Source organism: Eubalaena glacialis, chromosome 11 (genome assembly GCF_028564815.1).
Source record: "Eubalaena glacialis isolate mEubGla1 chromosome 11, mEubGla1.1.hap2.+ XY, whole genome shotgun sequence".
Taxonomy (NCBI): Eukaryota; Metazoa; Chordata; class Mammalia; order Artiodactyla; family Balaenidae; genus Eubalaena; species Eubalaena glacialis.
In genome coordinates, this window is record NC_083726.1 from 47,077,191 (window position 1) to 47,096,343 (window position 19,153).

The 19,153-nt window shown below is 38.9% G+C and overlaps 1 protein-coding gene across 5 annotated transcripts in view; it reads right to left on the reverse strand.

Moving 5' to 3' along the window:
* Nucleotides 1-19,153, reverse strand: part of LGR5 (leucine rich repeat containing G protein-coupled receptor 5) — a 122,092-nt gene continuing 102,939 nt past the window's right edge. For 2 of the 5 annotated variants that reach the window (XM_061206413.1, XM_061206410.1), the window contains 10 exons: nucleotides 15,834-15,905; nucleotides 15,617-15,685; nucleotides 15,398-15,475; nucleotides 11,962-12,027; nucleotides 10,728-10,799; nucleotides 7,716-7,787; nucleotides 6,764-6,889; nucleotides 5,600-5,745; nucleotides 3,815-3,898; nucleotides 2-2,602 (listed from right to left, as the gene is read on the reverse strand). In XM_061206413.1, coding sequence (XP_061062396.1) covers nucleotides 1,515-2,602; nucleotides 3,815-3,898; nucleotides 5,600-5,745; nucleotides 6,764-6,889; nucleotides 7,716-7,787; nucleotides 10,728-10,799; nucleotides 11,962-12,027; nucleotides 15,398-15,475; nucleotides 15,617-15,685; nucleotides 15,834-15,905 — 1,873 coding nt within the window. In that variant the 3' untranslated portion in view covers nucleotides 2-1,514. Of the gene's footprint in view, nucleotides 2,603-3,814; nucleotides 3,899-5,599; nucleotides 5,746-6,763; nucleotides 6,890-7,715; nucleotides 7,788-10,727; nucleotides 10,800-11,961; nucleotides 12,028-15,397; nucleotides 15,476-15,616; nucleotides 15,686-15,833; nucleotides 15,906-19,153 lie in introns of all 5 variants that reach the window. The other 3 variants (XM_061206414.1, XM_061206411.1, XM_061206412.1) reach the window with 3 other exon arrangements.

Sequence of the window (19,153 nt, forward strand, 5' to 3'; positions counted from 1 at the left end):
TTTTGTACCTAATAGAAAAGCAAGTTTGGAGTCTATTTACAAGTACTATATACATTTACATATATTACATACAGTTAATGAATTTAAAGAAAATGGGCAGAGAAACACAATATATATGGAAGAATATGCCACTGTACATGGTTTATTATCATGGTCCTTAGTATTACTGAATCTTTACTGTAGTAATAAATACAGTTCTATATTTACACATCTTATAAAACATCTCATAAATGTATTTTTCTCAATTCCAAGTTAAAACATCTGATCAAAATAAACATGCTTATATAAAAATAAATCTACCTAACAGTCTTTTGGTTTGGATGTATTGAAGCTAATGTAGTATAATAGAAATTATGAATTAATCCTTTGACCTTTAGTATTTAATAATTTTGCCTTGTACAATACCTAACACATGTATTAAGTATGGGATAAGCAGAGAAGTCATGTTCTTGACATCAGGTGGGTTGATCCAAAGACAACATAGCTAAAACCAAGCTAAATAAACAGGATAATATATTACCAAGTTTCTGTTGAGTCAAAAGTGGTTTCAGACATTGTTGCTAAAGCTACTAGAGATACATGTGAGAAGTTATGCCAGTGGATTTAGTTTATGCTGTGTCTGCATTTGATTGTTACCTTATGATGCACATCAGTTTGAATCAAGTGATAAAACCTCCTGTGAAAAACGTGCACTCACCCAGGGGGAAAATAATCCCAGGTTGCTTACCGTCTTTTCTGCGTATGTCCATTGCCGGCAATGGAGTTTTCTTCGAACCTCTGGGCACCAAGGAGTTAAAAATGAATTAGACAAGAGAACCTCATCTGTACGTCATTGCCTTCATGGCAATTTATGAATTTAAGTTCATTTTCCTTTCAAAATATTTGTAAGCAGTTTTATTCCACTGAGGGTGGAACCATCTAGTGCTGATACATAAAATCTAGCATCCCTAAAAATGATGTGACTGTGAATGAATTAATAGTGCCTTATGTTATCCATTCACAGGGGTAGTGGTGACCTGGAAGGATCCTTTCTGAGGAAAGGTGAAGCAGTACTAAAACATCTCCACATGGTCATTAAAATGAAATCCTATTGGTCACAACCATTACTTAGTAATGTAGGCCATTTAAAAACTCTTATTTTCCTAATACCTCCAACCATATATGAAGGGGTTTTCTGGTTTAAAACCCCTTTCGCAAGCAAGTGAGTTGAAAAAGAATTCAATTGAAATCATGGAGAATTTTTTGAACATTTCAATCTGTTTTTTAAATATTTATATATATTTTAGGCTTACCTGAATAGTGTGACTGAGTTATGTAGCTGAACCAGTTATATAAGCAGCATTTAGACTTATTTTTCACTCTCTTGTATCAATAATTATCAGCTTTTTGACACTGAGAGGTTTTTTTTTTTTCTAAATCAAGTTTCAACTCAGCTCTTTTTAGTTACTGCTCTGATATACTCAACCTCACATTTTTGGGTTTTCAATTTTTGAAAACTTTCTCTCACATATTAATTAGAGACATGGGACAAATGCCACAGATGAAAGATGACAGCTTTCGGTCATCGGATAAGCTGGTGGTGACCCAGAATTGGAAGGCAGGTCATAGGCTCTGCTGGCACTGGTGAAGGTTACCAAGGCCTGGGTTGAGTCACAGGACTGTTTCTCAACATCATCAGAGTTAATAGACATCAGGCTTGTGTGTTTCGCTCTTGTCCAGAAGTGGGTTTGCTTTCCCAGGCTCCCCAGATCCTCCTTAAAATGGGGATTGAAGAGGATGTAGAGAAGGGGATTGAGACATGCAGGAAGGGGGACAATCACCAGAAGGATAAACTTAATTACTTCAGGGCTGATGAATGTGAGGTTCAGTAAAGAGGAGAAGGACAAGAAAGCCACCGGGCAGTAAAGGATACAGTTGGTGAAGAGCAACAAAGCAATGTGCTTCACCATAGAACAGTCCCAAATATTCTCCAGGTCTCCCTTTTCTAAATTGCAGTAGAGCTTGGTGTAGGCAATGGTCATCACGAGGAAGCAAAGGGAATTGAGCAAGACGAGGGCCACCATGTAGCCTGTGGCGCTGGGCTCCCCAAAGGGCAGCGGCAGGCAGAGCGGGGAGGCGCTGTACTCGCTGCCGCCTAGCAGGGGAACCGCGGCGATGGTCACGGCCAGCACGGCGCAGAGCACAACGATTGCTTTCAGACTGGAAAAAGGAGTTTTCGTTTCGAATTTCGCAGAGCATTTCACAGAGAACCCACGCTCCAGGGCTGCCAGGGTAAGCAGGAAAACCGAGGATTCCGAAGCAAAAATGGACAAAAACCCGACGACCTGGCAGCCGACCCCCTGCTCCCACCACGCACCGTGCTGCGCAAAGCTGCCAAAAGTAAAGGCATCCACGCCAGCCAGCACAGCACTGGAGACCCCCGTGAGCATGTTCACCACGGCTATTAACCCAATTAACAGTTTTACGGAGGAAATGTACAGAGGGGCTCTGAACACGGTTGAGGTCACCAGGGCATTACACGTCAGTGCCAAAACTGCTATGGTCCACACTCCAATGCGGATCAGCCAGCTACCGAACAGGTATTCGCAGAGTTTGAAAGGGCCTAGAAGTCCAAGGAAGAAAAAGGCTGGGTATCAAATTAGGGTTCACAACTTTTGCCAAATTACCTCTTTGTTTCTCTTATTAGGACACCAAGAGATAGAGACCAGTAACAGCCATGGTAACACACAGTTCCCTTATGGCACACTCCACTTTATTAAACCACTATTTAATGTAAAGGTGAGTATACCGGGTGCCCAGATTTTCAAGCTATGCCCAGAGAAATGGAGCCAGGGAGTTTAAATCACTGGATTCAGGTCACCCAAATACAGCAGTGTGAGGGCCAGGTAACAAGTCAGATCTCTGTTTTTTGTCTTTTTTTTAAAAATAAAGTTGTTTTTTTTTTTGATGTGGACCATATTTAAAGTCTTTATTGAATTTGTTACAATATTGCTTCTGTTTTTTTTATGTTTTGTTTTTTTGGTCTGGAGGCATGTGGGATCTTTTCTCCCTGACCAGGGATTGAACCCGCACCCCCCTGCATTGGAAGGTGAAGTCTTAACCACTGGACCACCAGGGAAGTCCCCCCTGGGCTTTTTATGACATTTGTCCAGAATGCTTCAAAAAAGGTTCTGTAAACAGGGAAGGAGAATCCTAGGGAAATACCCAGTGATGTTAGAAGAGGAAGTATGAAGGTGCATTTCATGAGAATGTCATCTTAGGTTTAGATTGACATTTGACATTTAGGAGCAAGGAACCATCAAATTGTTGAAAATAAAATATCAACCCTCCCAAGCTGTCTTTTTTTTTTTCAACTGGTCTATCCTATTTCAGGGAATGGGACAAACAATTAAGTGAATAATATATATAGTTTTTACTTATCTCTAAAACTATCATTTGCTTTAACCAAATAGCTATTTAGAGAAGACTTACAAGAAATCACGGTCAAAAATCAGTGATTACATGAAGCAAGACTGTTGCATACCAGACTAAATTGCTAATATTATTTAAAAAATTACATATACTTCTAACTATAAGATTGGTTCTTTAATTTCCATTAATCTGAATCAAAAGTCTCCTACAAAAAAAATCCTATTTATGAATGGAGACCAACTCCAGGGAACGAACATTTGTATTTTAAAGGTCCCCATGGGGTGGGATATTGATGAGATGCAAAGGTGGCACAGATTTTGCCTTGAAGTGTAGCCAAATGTCCCTGATGGCCTCAGAGTTAAGGGTGAGTACTGCTGCTGAGCAGTTCTGATGCCTTTCTCACCTGGGGAAGGTGAGCATTGCACCGAATGAAGGGCTTTCAGGTCTTCCTCAAAATCAAGCAGGAAATCTTCAAGATCACGCTCATCTGCAGGAATGAGAAGTTCTGGAATGATTAGTTCTGTCTCTCTTTTCAGGGACCAACTTCCAGGGAGGAGAGCCCTGGATTGCCCTGGAGACATGAAATGTCACAAAGGGAACTGAGGGTCAGACATCCCACTTTTCCCTGGGCTTTCTTGCAAGTCTATTATAAAATTGCTTTGGGATGTTCTACTCAAGCTACTATATGACACTATTTCAGCAGAACTGGGGGCAAGGGATAGTAACCCTGGACTCCCTGTCATATGTCGAAGCTCTCTCATTCTGTTCTTGTTCCCTGGAGCTCACGATGGCCCCAAATTGCACTGACCTAAATTAGAGAGAGAGCGTGGGCCTCTCCATTCAGTGGAAGAACCACTTTATCCAATTTTCTAACACTTAGATGGCTATAGTGCAAATGTTCTGAGCTGTGTTCTCTGAGTACAGGAGGGAGAATTAGTAAGTTTCTATCTTTCTGGGGAATTCTGCTTAACAGAGGACAAATCAGGTAACTGCTTGGTGCTTGGATTAGCTATCCATGAAACAGGAGTTTTGTGATCTAACACACTTACTGATTTAATTGGTCTGGTGTGAGGTTTGGGCACCAGTGTTTTTTAAAAGCTTCTGTGTGATTACAATATATGGACCAGGGTTGCGAATCATTGTCCTTGAAAATAAACTCCACGAAGAACCTTGTCTCTCTTGTTCATTGTGTGCCTCTAGGGCATAGAACAGTGCCTGGCACACAGTAGACACTCTAATTGTTTATTTTTTTTTTTTGGGGGGGGTGAATAAATACAGTAGAAATTAGGGTGGGTGAGGCAGAAAAAGCAAAAATGAAAGCAAGAACAAGAGCAAGACATATGCTGTAGCCTAAAATAAAAAAGCCAAGGGCTATAATGTCAGCTCCTTAATCAGATCTGTGTGCAGGAAGAAAAGTTAAGATAATGTGCAGACAGACTGAATCATACTTGCTTGGGAATCAACAAATCATTAAGACCCAAAGGAAGAAAAGCCAGTCTATTTAGACTCTGTGCAAACTTGCAAGGTTGGCAGGGAAAGGAAATTGGGGACTGCCCAGAGCACTGCCTCGTTACCACAGGTGTGGTTTGAGGTACATTGTTGTCTATTTAAGTCAGGTCTTGCTTCAAGGAAAGCCAAGTGCTTTACAGACATTATCTCATTTCACTTTCCTGACAGCTAGCCTTGTGGGGGGTAGGTGGGGAGAATGTTTTAGGATTAGTTGGATAAGAAGTTGGATTCCTAAGCCCTTCTGCTGAAATATGGAGGCATCTAAAATGTCTATATCCTCCACTCCCCACTGGGGTTTAAGAATAAAAATAGATTGTATTTTCTGGAGAAAAAAGCGCAGAAGCATGTTTGAAAAAGTTATCCACAGGGATAAGGCCCTCATAAAAGTTTATGAAAATATTGATAATCAATTTTAATATTTACCCCTGAGGACAATATGTGCTAAAAGGGATCTAATTGTAAATATAAGTATTAAGAAATCCCTTAGAGAAAAGATGACTTTTTAGAATGAATCCTAAAGGAGTTTTCTCTTTCTTTAAGAATCTTTAAAAAGTGGGATTGATTCTCAACTTGCTGGGGTGATTACATAGGGACTTGTTTGGAGTTCAGATGATCTGCTCGATGACTTTTCAAGCCCCTTTCAGACACAGTTTCATCACAGTGACATAGCAGCTCTTACCTTGAACTTGAAACATTCCAGCATCTTTCTTATGAAGGTCATCTGCACTGCTGTTGTCGCCTTTAGTCCATTGATTAGAAATTTTATAGACATTCTCACATACTCCAAATGCACAGCACTGATATGCATAAGGCATTTCTATAACCCTTTGAATGAACAAAACCAAACAAAAACACACACTTAAAGAAATAGATTGTTAAATACAGTGCTTATCTTTCACTCAATAATTCTGCCTGTGGATTTTAGCCTTAATTAATAATCTAAAATATTAACTATGTACATAAAGATGTTGATTACAGTGCTATTCATAACAATGGAGTTATTAAAAATTATTGCCATGAAATGTTGACAGTTGCTGAGGTTGAGTGATGGATATATTATTTTCTCTACTTTTGCGTTTGAAAATTTCCATAATAAAAACATTAAAAAATGACCGTTAGGAAAATTGTAACACCATTAAAAAGTGCTTATGGTATGACATAACGTAGAGTGACAAAAACTTGATATAAGTTTGTACACGTACTGTGATTCTAACAATTAAAAATACATTGGAAACAAAATCTGGAAGGAAATAACATAAAACTTTAAGGGTATTTGTAGACTTTTTTTCCTCTCTTTTATTTTCTAAACTCTCTTTTGGGGTTATGGTTTTAAAGTATGTAAAAAGTACTGTGGTTTAATATATATATAGAAAAAATATATGTGTCTATACATATATATATATAAAATCTTTCAAGGGACTTTATCGCTAATAAGTGTAACAGGTTTGAAAGAGCATTACTTCCTCAAACAAATATTAATTTAGTACATTTTATTAGAACATATACATAAGCAAGACGAATTTAAACATGTCAACAGGAGTACAATTATGTTATGATGTTATTTAATTACATGTCCTAGTTTGTATCTCATGGATCCATGGTTTTCAAACTCTTTCCATGAACTCTGTGGTTCCAGGAGGCATCTTTGAAGAAGGAAGGAAGTGCGGTCAGGAAGACACTCTCTCCCACTCCAGGGCTTGTCCTAACAATGCCCCAGGGGTGGGGGACTTGAAGGCATGAAATGCAATTCAAAAGAGTCCCATAAATTTTGAAAACCACTATAACACGTCTATTGTTTCACATGACCACAAATGTATCTTATTAGTTTTAATGACAAACTCACTTGAGTTCTGGAAAGTTTTCAGATGATATCAAGCTCTGTAAGGCATGATTTCCTGTTAATTTTAAGTGAGTTAAACCATGTAACCCAGTTACAGGAAAAGACGACAGGCGGTTGGATGATAGGTCCCTGCAAAACATCAAACAACAATTGGCTTTTAGTCTGTGTTAGCATAAAACGATTATGTTAAAAAAGCAACCTAAAGATGATTAAACTGCTCCATAAAAACTTCTAAGCAGGGTCCTTCCTCTTAATGGTAAAAGGAACCATTTTGGTTTTAGCTCCTGACAACTCTTCTATTTACAATCAGAATTGCAGGAGGAATAATGTTTTAATCACACCCAAATTGTAATTTCTACATTCAGCTTAATTTTGCCAGATGGGGACATTGAAAATCAAGTGGAGGGTGCTACATGTAATTTGAAAAGTAGTGCTGACTAGATCAAGTTAGGGGTGAGGGGGAAAACATTGTTGGGAGTTTATTTTCTTCCTTCTCGCCATAACTTCTGTCTGACCAATTCCTTCTTTCTCTCTGAGACACGGGAGAGGGGGAGAGGAAGGAGCAAGAGGTGGAAAGGGAGGGAAAAAATGGACAGGAAGATTTTCTGTTAGTCAAGATGGCAAACTGTAAAATGAAAGACCTTTAGAACTGAACTGATGTCTTAGTCCATTCCACCTGATGTCTCAGCAAAAATGGAAAATTTCACCTCAATAACCAGAACCAGCTGTCACCCAGATCATCATTTATCCACGTAAGGACGCACATGGCCTTGGAGGGGCGGGGGGTGGGAAGTGGGATGCTTCTTTCTGGTGTGAGCCAGCTCCAGTGCAGGAGACACTGAGGGCTGGGCATTCTGTGCACTGCAGGCTTTTTCAGCAAAAGCAACATTTTTGATTAATCAGATGGGGCCCAATTATTAAAAGACACGCCACAAACAAGTCATGAAATACTCACAGCTTTCTTAGAGATGGCAAAGTGGAAAATGCATTGGGGTGAATCATGGCAATTTTGTTCCAAGCTAAATTCCTATTAAAAAAAAAAAAAAAAAAGGCAAGTGAGAGGATTATATAAAAGACTGTGTGAAGTTTTACCATATATATTCATTCTTCTAACAAAATGTAGTTTCCATTCAGGACAGGAGCAATTAACTCATCAAATCATCTTTCAGATGCAGATATTAATAGTATAAAATGATGAAAGAGAGAATTTTAAAGCAACCTTGTTTAAATCAATCCAGGAAAATCCTTCAGGTGGATATTTTAGATTTTACTCTCTTCTTGCTAAAAAGTTGACTTTAACATGGTTGTAAAATTTTATTAGGGCATTTCTAAAATGAGTGGGGGTCAGGGAGTTGGAAGAGACAGGAACTTCTGAGGCTCTTCCTCTGACAGGCAAGTAAATTTTAAGTTATAAAATGCCCCAGGATATGTAATGAAACTCAACAAAAATTTGTGTACATTGTCCATGTATGTCAGGTCTTAAGAGAAACACAGAGATACTTTCAAAAAAATTCCCAGTAAAGAGAATGGACATTTAATTCTTAACTGGGAAATGAAGAACAGAGGGGCTAGCATATGTTGGAAATAAAAGCCTTTGATAACAAAATCTACAATTTATTGAGAAATAAAATTCACTCACCCCTTCCCTCCACAGACATATATGTAATGAAATGTAGATAATTTTACAGGAATAAGAACTTCCACATTTTAAAAAAAGAGCAATGGACTTAAAATTTGTATTTTTAAAATGCATAACTCATAAGGGAACTAAAGTGTAGACATTTGAGGAAACTGAAAGTGATCACCGTCAACTTTTCTCTAGCACAGGTAAGTAATTTATTCATGGTGTTGGGCCCCCTGAGTTACCTAGGATAAATGGTATTCACAGAACATTTACATTCTCATTTGAAAGGCCCCCGAACTGGGGGAAACTGGAAGGCTTTTTAGTTTGCTCCTTTCATCGATCGCAGAACAAAAGAAAATTCCAGCTAATGAGGGGAAGGAATGGCATGGAAGGAGTGGGAAAGCCACAAATGGGAATTGAGTAGGAGACTGTTTTCTGTTGAGCTGCTCATCAAATACGTGTCCAGTGAGGGTTGCAAGCCCTGCCATCTGCACTAGATGCTGGGGATAAGAAGGTGAAAAAATTCTCGTCGTTTTCAGGTAGGGCGTGGTGTACCTGATGGCGGTGCTGAGTGCTGAGTCCTGTAGCAGAGAATGTGCAAAGCACATCAGAGTGGAGAGGGCTCAGAGACAGGAGATCTTGTTCTTATGGGATGGACAGGGGCAAGTTAAGAGTGGGGAGGAATCCAGTGGGCGACAGGACCAGGAGAAACAATGGTCCATGTGTCAAGGGACTGGGAACTGGTGGGTGAGAGATGAAGGTGTTCCAGGGGGTTGGAATCAGATTCTGAAGCACGGTGCTTGGAAGTTTGGTTTTGGTATTGAAGCCAATAGGGGAATAACAGAAGATTTTTGAAGCAGGGAAGTAACATGATTCAATTTCTACTTAAGAAAGATTCTCTTTGGAGAATGAGATGAATGGGTAAAGACTGATGGTGGAAAGTCCGGTAAAGAGGGTGATGACAGTGATCTAGGAGAGTGATTCCATGGGTCTTTGGTGAAGAATATTTAAGTTCTACTCTCAGCAAATTTCAATTGTACAACACAGTGTTATCAAATATATCAACCTTTGATATATTTGAAAAAGAACTAACTTTTGGAAACAGCCAGAACTCCAACCTGGTGAATAAGGCAGGTAATAAAAGTAGGTAATGTACAATATCTTTGTTTCACATTTATTTTAAAAAGTTAAGGAACTTCACAAGCCGATTTTAGACCAAAAGTAAGGAAAGGGCAACACAATTAAATTCAGAGCAAGATGGTTTTCACAGTGAATTTTTGGGAGAAAGTGATTCTCCAAGGTGAATTTAAAATGTTTTTGAGGAATGGTATTATTTTATGAAGGTATAGTCTCTTAAATGTTAAGAAAAACTTTAGGAAAGAAAGGGTTTTTAACAACATCCTGCAGTTTAAACATTACCTATTGTCATCGTTCACCAAAATTACACTGAAATCCAGTTTCGGGATGGAAAAAAATCTGTCACGCACAAAAAATCTGTTACCGGTTTTTTTAAACTTATGGTTAATATATGGTATTTTCAGGTAATGTGTGGTCTACCTGATGGCAGTGCTGAGTGTTGAGTCCTGTAGCAGAGAATGTGCAAAGCACATCAGAGTGGAGCGGTATTTATGGTATTTTCAATATGTATTAATATATATAATAATCTATTATAGTATATATTAATATATAATATATTATACATTTATATATAATATATTAATATATATAATATATTTCAAATATATGGTATTTTCAATCATAAAATGGAATTTAATATTTACAAATCTTAGTCGTCTGAACAACAGAAGCATTTTCCAGGACAGTTGTGCTTAAACCTTAGTGTACTTGTTAAAATACCGATTCTCAGGCTCTACTCCAGAGGGTCTAACTCGTGAGGCAGGTGAGAACCTGGACTGCATTTTTTACAGTCACCTCCAGGTGATTCTTAAGCACTTAGAGAGACTCACATTGAAAAACTGTTTGACCAGGAAAGAAAACCAGGCAGGAAGAACTGTGTGGTGACCCCAGTTTTGCAGGCAGAACAATCTCTGCCAATTCCCGGCTAGGAACAGAAACACATTTTATAGGCTGTTCAATAGCTTGGCCTCCTTCCTCTTTATCAGAGTTTCATGTCTGCTGACTGGCAGACAGCAGATGGCAAATTTACTGCTTTTGAACCTGTTCCTGGAAATGATCATGAGCAAAATATTTGCCTTCTCCTAGCAGATACATGCACAAAGGCCCAACAATACAAGTATACAGTGAAAAGAAAATATTAGGGGAAGACCCGAAAGAGATAAAAAGTGCTCGATGTTGGGGAAGCTGCTGAGAGACAGTACTCACAGAGAGCGGAGGCTAAACAACTGCTGGAAGGTGTTGGCTCGAATTTCACACATTTCATTATGTCGCAGGTCTCTGAAATGACAGGTTCCAAAGATTCATTTCGGAGCCACGGGTTTCAAAGATTAGTCTTCAGAGGACTTTTACAGAGGGGTTACCTGCCCTCAGTCACAGGAACACATGAACTACGGCTACCAAGTGACAGCGAGAAAAATTTCTCTTTGTTTAAAAAAGAACACTTGCAATGTATCCACATAAACAAGTATTGCCTCTCTTTCAAAGCAGCTATTCCCTTTGGGTGAATCTGAAGCTATATTCCAAATGCCAACATCATTCAAACACCTTGAGGATGCCTCTCTCTGCCTTCTGAGCCTTTCTTATATTCTTGGAGGGTCTTCAGGAGTGTCAAGTCTTTACCTTTCAAAGTGGATTTTTTTCTCCTCCCTTCCTTGCCCAAAGGCATTCGGAGAAAGATTAAGCAGAAAAGGATAGATGGTTAATATTGTTTTGACCAAAACCAAAGCATGACTATAAAGCAACAAGGCTGATGTTTTATGGAGAAGGCAATTTTAAGAGAGGAATTCTAAAATGTTTCATGCATAAGTAGCATCAATGGCACCTGAAATATGACTAATATGGCACCTCTTCTGAAGGTTACTATTGTGGTTTAGAATAGAATTTTTTTTTTTTTTTGGCAGCACGCACGGCTTGCCGGATCTTAGTTCCCAGTCGAGGGATCAAACCTGGGCCCCCCGCAGTGAAAGTGCCAAGTCCTAACCACTGGACTGCCAGGGAATTTCTGTGAAGGTTACTATTGTGAAGCAAACATACCAACAAACTCAAGTACCCCCATATTAAAACATAATGCCATGCATATGAGCTTCACTTGTGTTCAGGAAAAAAACAAAACAAAACAAAAATAATGCCACTCATTGGATGTGTAAGTTAAAAACATTCCAAAGCTCAAATAAACCCAGTTCATTACTATACCAGGTTAGGAAAAAAAAAGCAAAACATAATAAATGCTTTACTTATAGTATAATGCATGGTAAAATAATATCGTCTCTGTCTCCCAACTTTACAGACATCCTATACAGTCACAGCTCCTGTGTGTAAGAAGGGAAAGCATCACATGTCTCCCCAGTGAACCACAGGGTAAGCAAACCAATGACCCCTGGAAATGTGAGTTTTGGCTCTTGGTTTTCGCTAGGTGACTTAGAGACTCTTACAGACATACATTTTCTGAAGCTTTTGGCAGACTGAAAAACTGGGTAAATCTTCTAGCAGGTTATAAGATAGATCTCTGAAAAACAGAAGGTACAAAAGGGAAAATCTGTTACATATTAATTGTAAGGAAACATGCTTTGCTCTCTTTTCCCCTCCATGGTGATCTAGCTCCCAAAGGCAGACTATGAACTTTTCCCCAGCCCTGATGTGCAGCAGGTAGTCATAGGCATTATTAGATTAAGCAGTAGATTCAGATGTCAACTGAAATGTAACTGTTATACTTCTTTAATTGATTTAAATAATTTACTTAATGAATTTATTTATGTTTTGTTAGTGATGATCTACAATGTTCTAGCTATTATCTTACAGAAATGAGTACAAATTAAATTAAATAATTGTGCCTCTGTTTCTAAGAGCTGCTATATCTCTGCAGCTAAGAGAATCACTGTTGGTTCTTTTCTAATCAACGGAAAAAGAATCCCAACAACAATTCGAAACATAGCACTAACTTTGAAATCAATCATTACAAGGGGGGAAAAAAGAATCTAAGAAAGTCTTCAGCCAAAACTCAACAAATTACGGAATAACAAAAACATCTGGACATATTTATAGTATAATATAACTAATCTAAAACAAGCCATGGTAATTTGCAGAAAGCTTAAAAAAAGAAAGCTGGTAGATAAAGTAACAGAGAGATATATATATGTGTATATATATATATACACACACACATATATATATATATATATAAAATTTTGCCTCATGTTTTAAAAGTTATCAGCTAATCAACTAACTCACTTTCATGCCTGATTCTAATTCTTAAAACCAGATCACCACTATGCAACTGAAAAATCCATACTGTTTTCTGAGAGGATTTTAAATTACTTTATTTTTGAAATTGATCACTTTATCTTACATTTATTGAATAAATAGAACTTAAGTAGAAATACAGTTCAATTTACTACACATGAATAATTCAGATAAAGCTGTGTGCAAACACAAATTTGTAGTTTACACTAGAGATTTGAAAGACCAAACCAAACCAAACCAAAACAAAACAAAAATGCCCCACACCTATGCACAAATACAGCTGATTAACAATATGGTATGTATTTTTGGAAAGTAGTGAATGTGATCAAATGGACACACATATTATCAAAGCTGATAATTTGGTTCACTCATTTCCACAGACAGCAAGGGGAACAATCCTTCCTGTGTAGTTCTTAGTAGAGGGTACATGAAACCTTCTTCTACATAAAGACACAGTGTCACCACCTTCCTACCTATTACCTAATGATTTTCATGGCTAACATTGATCAAGCACTTCTTATATATAGACACTATGTTTACAGCTTGACCAGAATTATTTCATTTAATCCTTGTGGTCACCTTATGAAGGAAACATTTGTGTTGATTCCCATACAAAGCAAAGACTAAGATCACCAGCTAGTAAGTGGGGAAAGCCACACACAGTCAAGTCATTCCCATGGAGAAGAAGCAACTTGGAGGCAAAATCACTCATGTACAGTGACATCGCCTCATGTTACAGCTACTCAGTGGATGACGCAGCCAAAGGAAGAGAGCGTTCAGACCTGTACTTCCAGAACATAAAGCAGAGTGGAGTAAAAGTCACGACCCGGGGTTCTACTCTCAACTTTAATTCTACTTCGTTGATATGCTGGACGAAGCATTGATGTCTTTTTCAATTCTCTTCTTAAATGAGAAGATACTTGCTTTGCTGATCTTGCAGGGTTGTTGTGAAGAACAAATCAACACTACAGGTTGACGTGCTTTGAGAATGGCCGGATACTGCCATTAATGTAGTTGCCGTCTTTCAGGCCTTTCTAGGTTTCCACTCCAGGAAAGAATAATGGTGTAAAGGAAGTGAGAAAGACGATGATAAGAGCTAACATGGTCCAAGAGTTTATAGTGCTCCAGGTGCTGGTATAAGTGTTTGACGTGTAGTAACTTATTGAATCCTCATGACGATCCCCTGTAGGAAGTGGCTACATCTCTTATTTTATAGGTTGGGAAATGGAGCCCCGGAAGGGATAAATAACTCGCTCAAGATACTGTGATAGCATAGAGGCAGGATTTGAACCAGAAAACTAGACCCCAGAGCTTTTGCTCTTAATCAGTTTGCCAGTCAGCCTCCGCGTATGCAGCTTTAGACCCGGGTGGTTTACCATTCGCTGTGTGACATACTGGAGACAGATGCGATTTAAATACTGGCTCCCTACTTATTAGTTACAGTATGTGAAATCCTGGTCATGTTACTGGGTCAGCTTCCCGAAGAAATGAGGATAATTATACTTATTCTGGGTGTGGTGGGCAGAATTCAAATGTGGCTCCTGAGATTTCCACCACCTGGTGTCTATGCTTGTTCTCCCACTTATTCAATCAAACCATCTGCATTTGAATTCGAACTCTGCTACTTTCTTGCAGTGTGATTTTGACAGATGTACTTTACTTCCCTAATTCTCTCTTTCCTCACCTGTATCTATACCTTCTAGGGAGATATGAGGTGAAGAAGAGGAGACTTGCTCTGCCTTCCTTTATACGTGAATGACTGACTTTAAGGCTGTTATGGGGTTTATTGCAACTCCTATCACTGAGCAACTGCGGCCTGAAAGTGACGTAGTGGGCTGGGGCTAGGGGAAGGCAGAATCACCGAAGAACGTTCCCATTCTTCCGCTTAACATTTGTAGAGCTGCTTGTAGTTCTGCTACGCCGGAAAGCTTGTGGTGGAATCACAGGTGTTCGACTGCCGCAGAAGTCTGCCATGTGAGAACAGAGCCGTGCGAGAGACTAAGGGTGCTTTCACTACATCCCAGCAGTGCTTGAGAAGATGATCACAGGGCGTTGAGGGGGGAGGCTGAACATGGAAGGTCAGAACAAGGCTCTTCCAATTCCTACAAACTACTTTTTGTAAAATGTGGGAAGGGCAGAGGAAAAAAGCCCCAAGTCAACAGAAATAACATATGCAAGCTGTTTAGCCATTAGATGAAACGTTAGAACATGGCACCCGAAACTATACCGGAAGAATGTTTGGTTGCCTTTATCAAGGTCTGTGTGGGTCTGATAATTTTATTTTGGCATCCATATTGGGTTTTTGATCCATGATTTTCTTTTTTTTTTTCCTGCTCTGCAGAGGATTTGGGGCTGGGGGCAATGAAGTTATTTTGGCTTGTTCATATCCATTTTCTGAAGGGAAATGTGTGCTAGTTGAAACTCTAATGGGAGACTGTTTGGGACTTGGAAACAAGGGGTACGTTGCCATTATTACCAGGGTCACATCCGAGAGCCACTTCCCTGGCCCCAAGCAGGCAAAGGAGGCCTGACCTCCTGAAAACCTGCAAGGAAAGAACTTTCTCCTCTTTTAAAGGATTATTGAAATAATGTATGTCATTTTACCCCCGTTTACACAACATTATTGCTTTACTGACACGCACAGCGCTTGGAGATTCGGTAACTGATCGCAGACAGTTTGAGGAAGAGATGAGATCTGTGCTCCAGTTAAAGTCCTGTTGAAACACAAACCATATATCATTCTTGTATTTAAGCATCACACAGTGACATATTTTGATTCACTGATGTTAAGACTGGTCAGGCTTGAAGGCTAGTGCAAGTTCTGGGCAAAGTCAAGAGCCTACTCAAGTACTTACAGACTCTCCAGGCTCGCGGTACCAGTTAAATCAGGAAATTCAGTTATTTGTGAAGCACCATTCAAAGTCCTAGAAGGAGGAGTACATGAGTATTACTGGGAGAAGATTCTAGGAAGGGGTCATTTTTATGGCCATTTCAAAGCACTTGAAATGTTCATTTGGTCTTCACAGCAACCTTGCAAAGGGAAAATGATCTGTAAGAGAAATAAACACTTACAGTGTTCTTAGCTCAGGTAAATGTTGAAAAGCAGATCTCCCAACAACCTGGATAGGGTTGTCATAGAAATGTCTGAAAAAATCCAAAGACCAACGTCTTAGTATAAAACTTGAATGACAAATGGATACCTGTTCAGAATTTCAACAAATGCCTTCAATGTACTTATGTAATTTTGATTACTTGGTTTCAGGTAAACCTCAAAAGTATTTTCATTCATATTATGAGACTTTTGGTGAGAAATCCATACTACATAAAATTGAAAATTTCTGACAGCAAGGCAGATATGAATGTCAGCTCCTATGGAGAAAAGCAAGTGAACTGACTATAGTTATCTTAAAGCTCTTCCTCTGCCTCCAATATCTGTGGACTATCCATTGAGTGGCAAAAGATAGTTCAAGGTTCTGGCAGTTATATCATTAGCTAAAGAAAGATGAAGTTCTATATAGTTACATGAGGGTCATATCCTCGGTCAAATCTTATGACACACACACAAAGGATCCTTCAAATTATTTGAGAGGAAATTTGCTACTCTGGGTTTTCGTAACATTAGATTTTAAAAAACCAATGATTGCTCTAAAAGGTAAGACATTATTAGAACTTCAAAAATATTCTGTTTTACAGATGTTTTCAGTGTAATGGTATTTGAACTGCCTGGTCAATGGAGTCCCACAAACAGTTCTTAGCTGAGACATCCTTCCAGTTCAATTAAATTCAACAAATATTTATTGGTGTCTCTTATGCTCAAAGCATGAGGGCAGGTACTGCTTGCATTTAAAGACTGATTTATTAAGGAGGCTGTCATTGGCTATCTACTATGTGCCTGGCATTATGCTAGATGCTGGGGATGTGAATAAGAATGATAAGGTGTCCCTGCCCTAAAGAAGCTTCGAATCAGTTGGGATAAAACAAATAAATAAGGGGATATGACTCTCTGGTTGACAAAGCATTTTCACATCTAGAGCTCAATTAATCCACCTGCCAACTTTATAAGATCCATGGCATAGACACTTAGGTACTATTTCCCTCATTTTTGGAGGAAGAAGCTGAGGCTCAGATACTTTGGTAAGTTCATTATCTCCCAGAGCTTCAACTTTCTAATCTGTTAAACTAATGTAATAATACTTAGTAGTAGGGTTTGTGTACACATTAAAAGAGCTAATGCACATGTAACATCTGGCACAGGACCTGGGATATAGTTGTCACTCAACATGCCCAAATCCCCTTCCGCACTCCCACCCTCTGACTTCTTCTTTTCCCTTCGATTAGACAACTGGTAAGAGAAAGGGCTAGAGCTGGACTATAGGTCTTTTTTGTTTGTCTTGTCTTGTACATCTTTTTATTATAAATCTTTTTCTAGAATATTTTTATTGAAATATAGTTGATTTACAATGTCGTGTTAGTTTCAGGTGTACAGCAAAGTGGTTCAGGCATATATATATATACACATATATTCTTTTTTTACATTCTCTTCCATTATAGGAGGACTATACATCTTACGATTTAAAAATGGAGTTGTCCTCAGAATATTACATTATCCCTTATCTACGCTCTATGCTTGTTTGTATGTAATTATGTTCATATACCTGCATGCATGTAAGTACAATGGGTAGCTATGAATACACATGCTTATGTACATAAGGCATAAGTATCACAAACACAAAGGCGGAGCTATAGGGTTCTCAGGAGGGAGTTCTCTCATGAGGTCAAGAAAAACTTCATGAAAATGCCATTTGAAATAGACGCTGGAAAATAGAATTTCGACAAGCATAGTGAGGGGATGGAATCATAGGAGCAAAGGAAATAAAGGAAGGGATTTGCTCTATGAATGTAGCTTAGTTGGTCTGGGTTATGGCGTAGGGTAATTGAGGAATGGGTCAGGAGGGTTGGCTTGGGCCATGTGGAAAGCTGAGACTGTCAGGGAAAGGAGTTGGTGTTTAATGTACACAGACAACCTTGACTGTATGTCTCACAGCACGAGAATGACAACACGGATGCTGTGCTTCCAGGGTGAGCACTCTGCTAGTGGTAGAGGCAGGGGGGTGAGCCTTGGACTGGTAGAAATCTAGAGGTAATGGCTAGCAGAGGGGCTGGTGGCAGAGGGGATGGAAAGAAGTTATGGATAGGATGGGGACTACAGAGGTAGAAATGAGGCCTGGGTAGCCAATGCACAAGGAAAGCAAAGAAATATGAGTCAGAGGGAGTATGGGAGGGTGGTAGTGACAGAGATAGACATGGAGGCAGAAGCAAGGAGAGAAGAGCTTCTGGGAGAAAACAGTCAAGGCCAGCAAAGAGTGGAGAGAAGTGCTAATAAATATTGGGGGCTGTTAGTCCTCTTCAAGGGGTATTAACATATCAAAAGGGTGATTAAGAAAACCAGTCCTGTGGCTTCAAGGAAAAAAGGGGCAAAGAAAGGCAATGCAATCTGCCAACTTCTCAGTATGTAAATACTCTCTAATGAGAACTAATGTTTACTGGCAACAAACTTTAACCCCCTTAGTTTGCCAACATACTGTCAGAACGTTTCAGAAATGATGAATGGTATTTTTTTTTCTCAGTTGTCAGGGCTAATTGGGATTCCAGCTCATTTGTGACAAATGCTACACGGTTCCAGAAAGCCTCTCAATCAAGTCGGCACAGGATGCCGAAAATCTGCCAAGAAGTGCCCTAGAGTCCTTTTCAGAAGTCGTCCTTACTCTCCTCCTCCATATTTCAGACCCCTCACCCATGACCTTAGGCCAATACTATGTCCCAAACCTGCCAGTTGTCTTTTAATTAAGAGCCAGCCTATTACTTACATATTTTCACCTTCCTACATGTACCTACACAGGATCAAATTTCTGTTTGTGCTGAATATGAAACATAGACATAGAATTAATCCTACTTTGAAGTTGTAACTCTATCTTATGCCATTATGGCATATAAATCCTCATATACACCTTTCTAGAATATATGAACCTTTCTAGAATTACATCCTAGTTTGTATAAATGTAACTCAGTGTTTGGACTCGAAAATGAATGGGTATAGAGACTTAGCATAAAAGAGTAGTCTCTTCATCTCCCCCTCCTTGCAGTAAAGGACCTCTATCATATATAATAATGTGTGTATGTATGTATTTATATTTCAGCTTTATTGAGGTATAACTGACATATAAAATCATACATTTAAAGCTTACAGTGTGGTGATTTGATATACGTATACATTGTGAATGGATTCCCCCAACCTAGATAATTAACTATTTATCACATATTTATCTTTTTGGGGGTGAGAACATTTAACATAATAATTTATGTTTTTAGTATACTTGGGTTCAAGTTCTGAA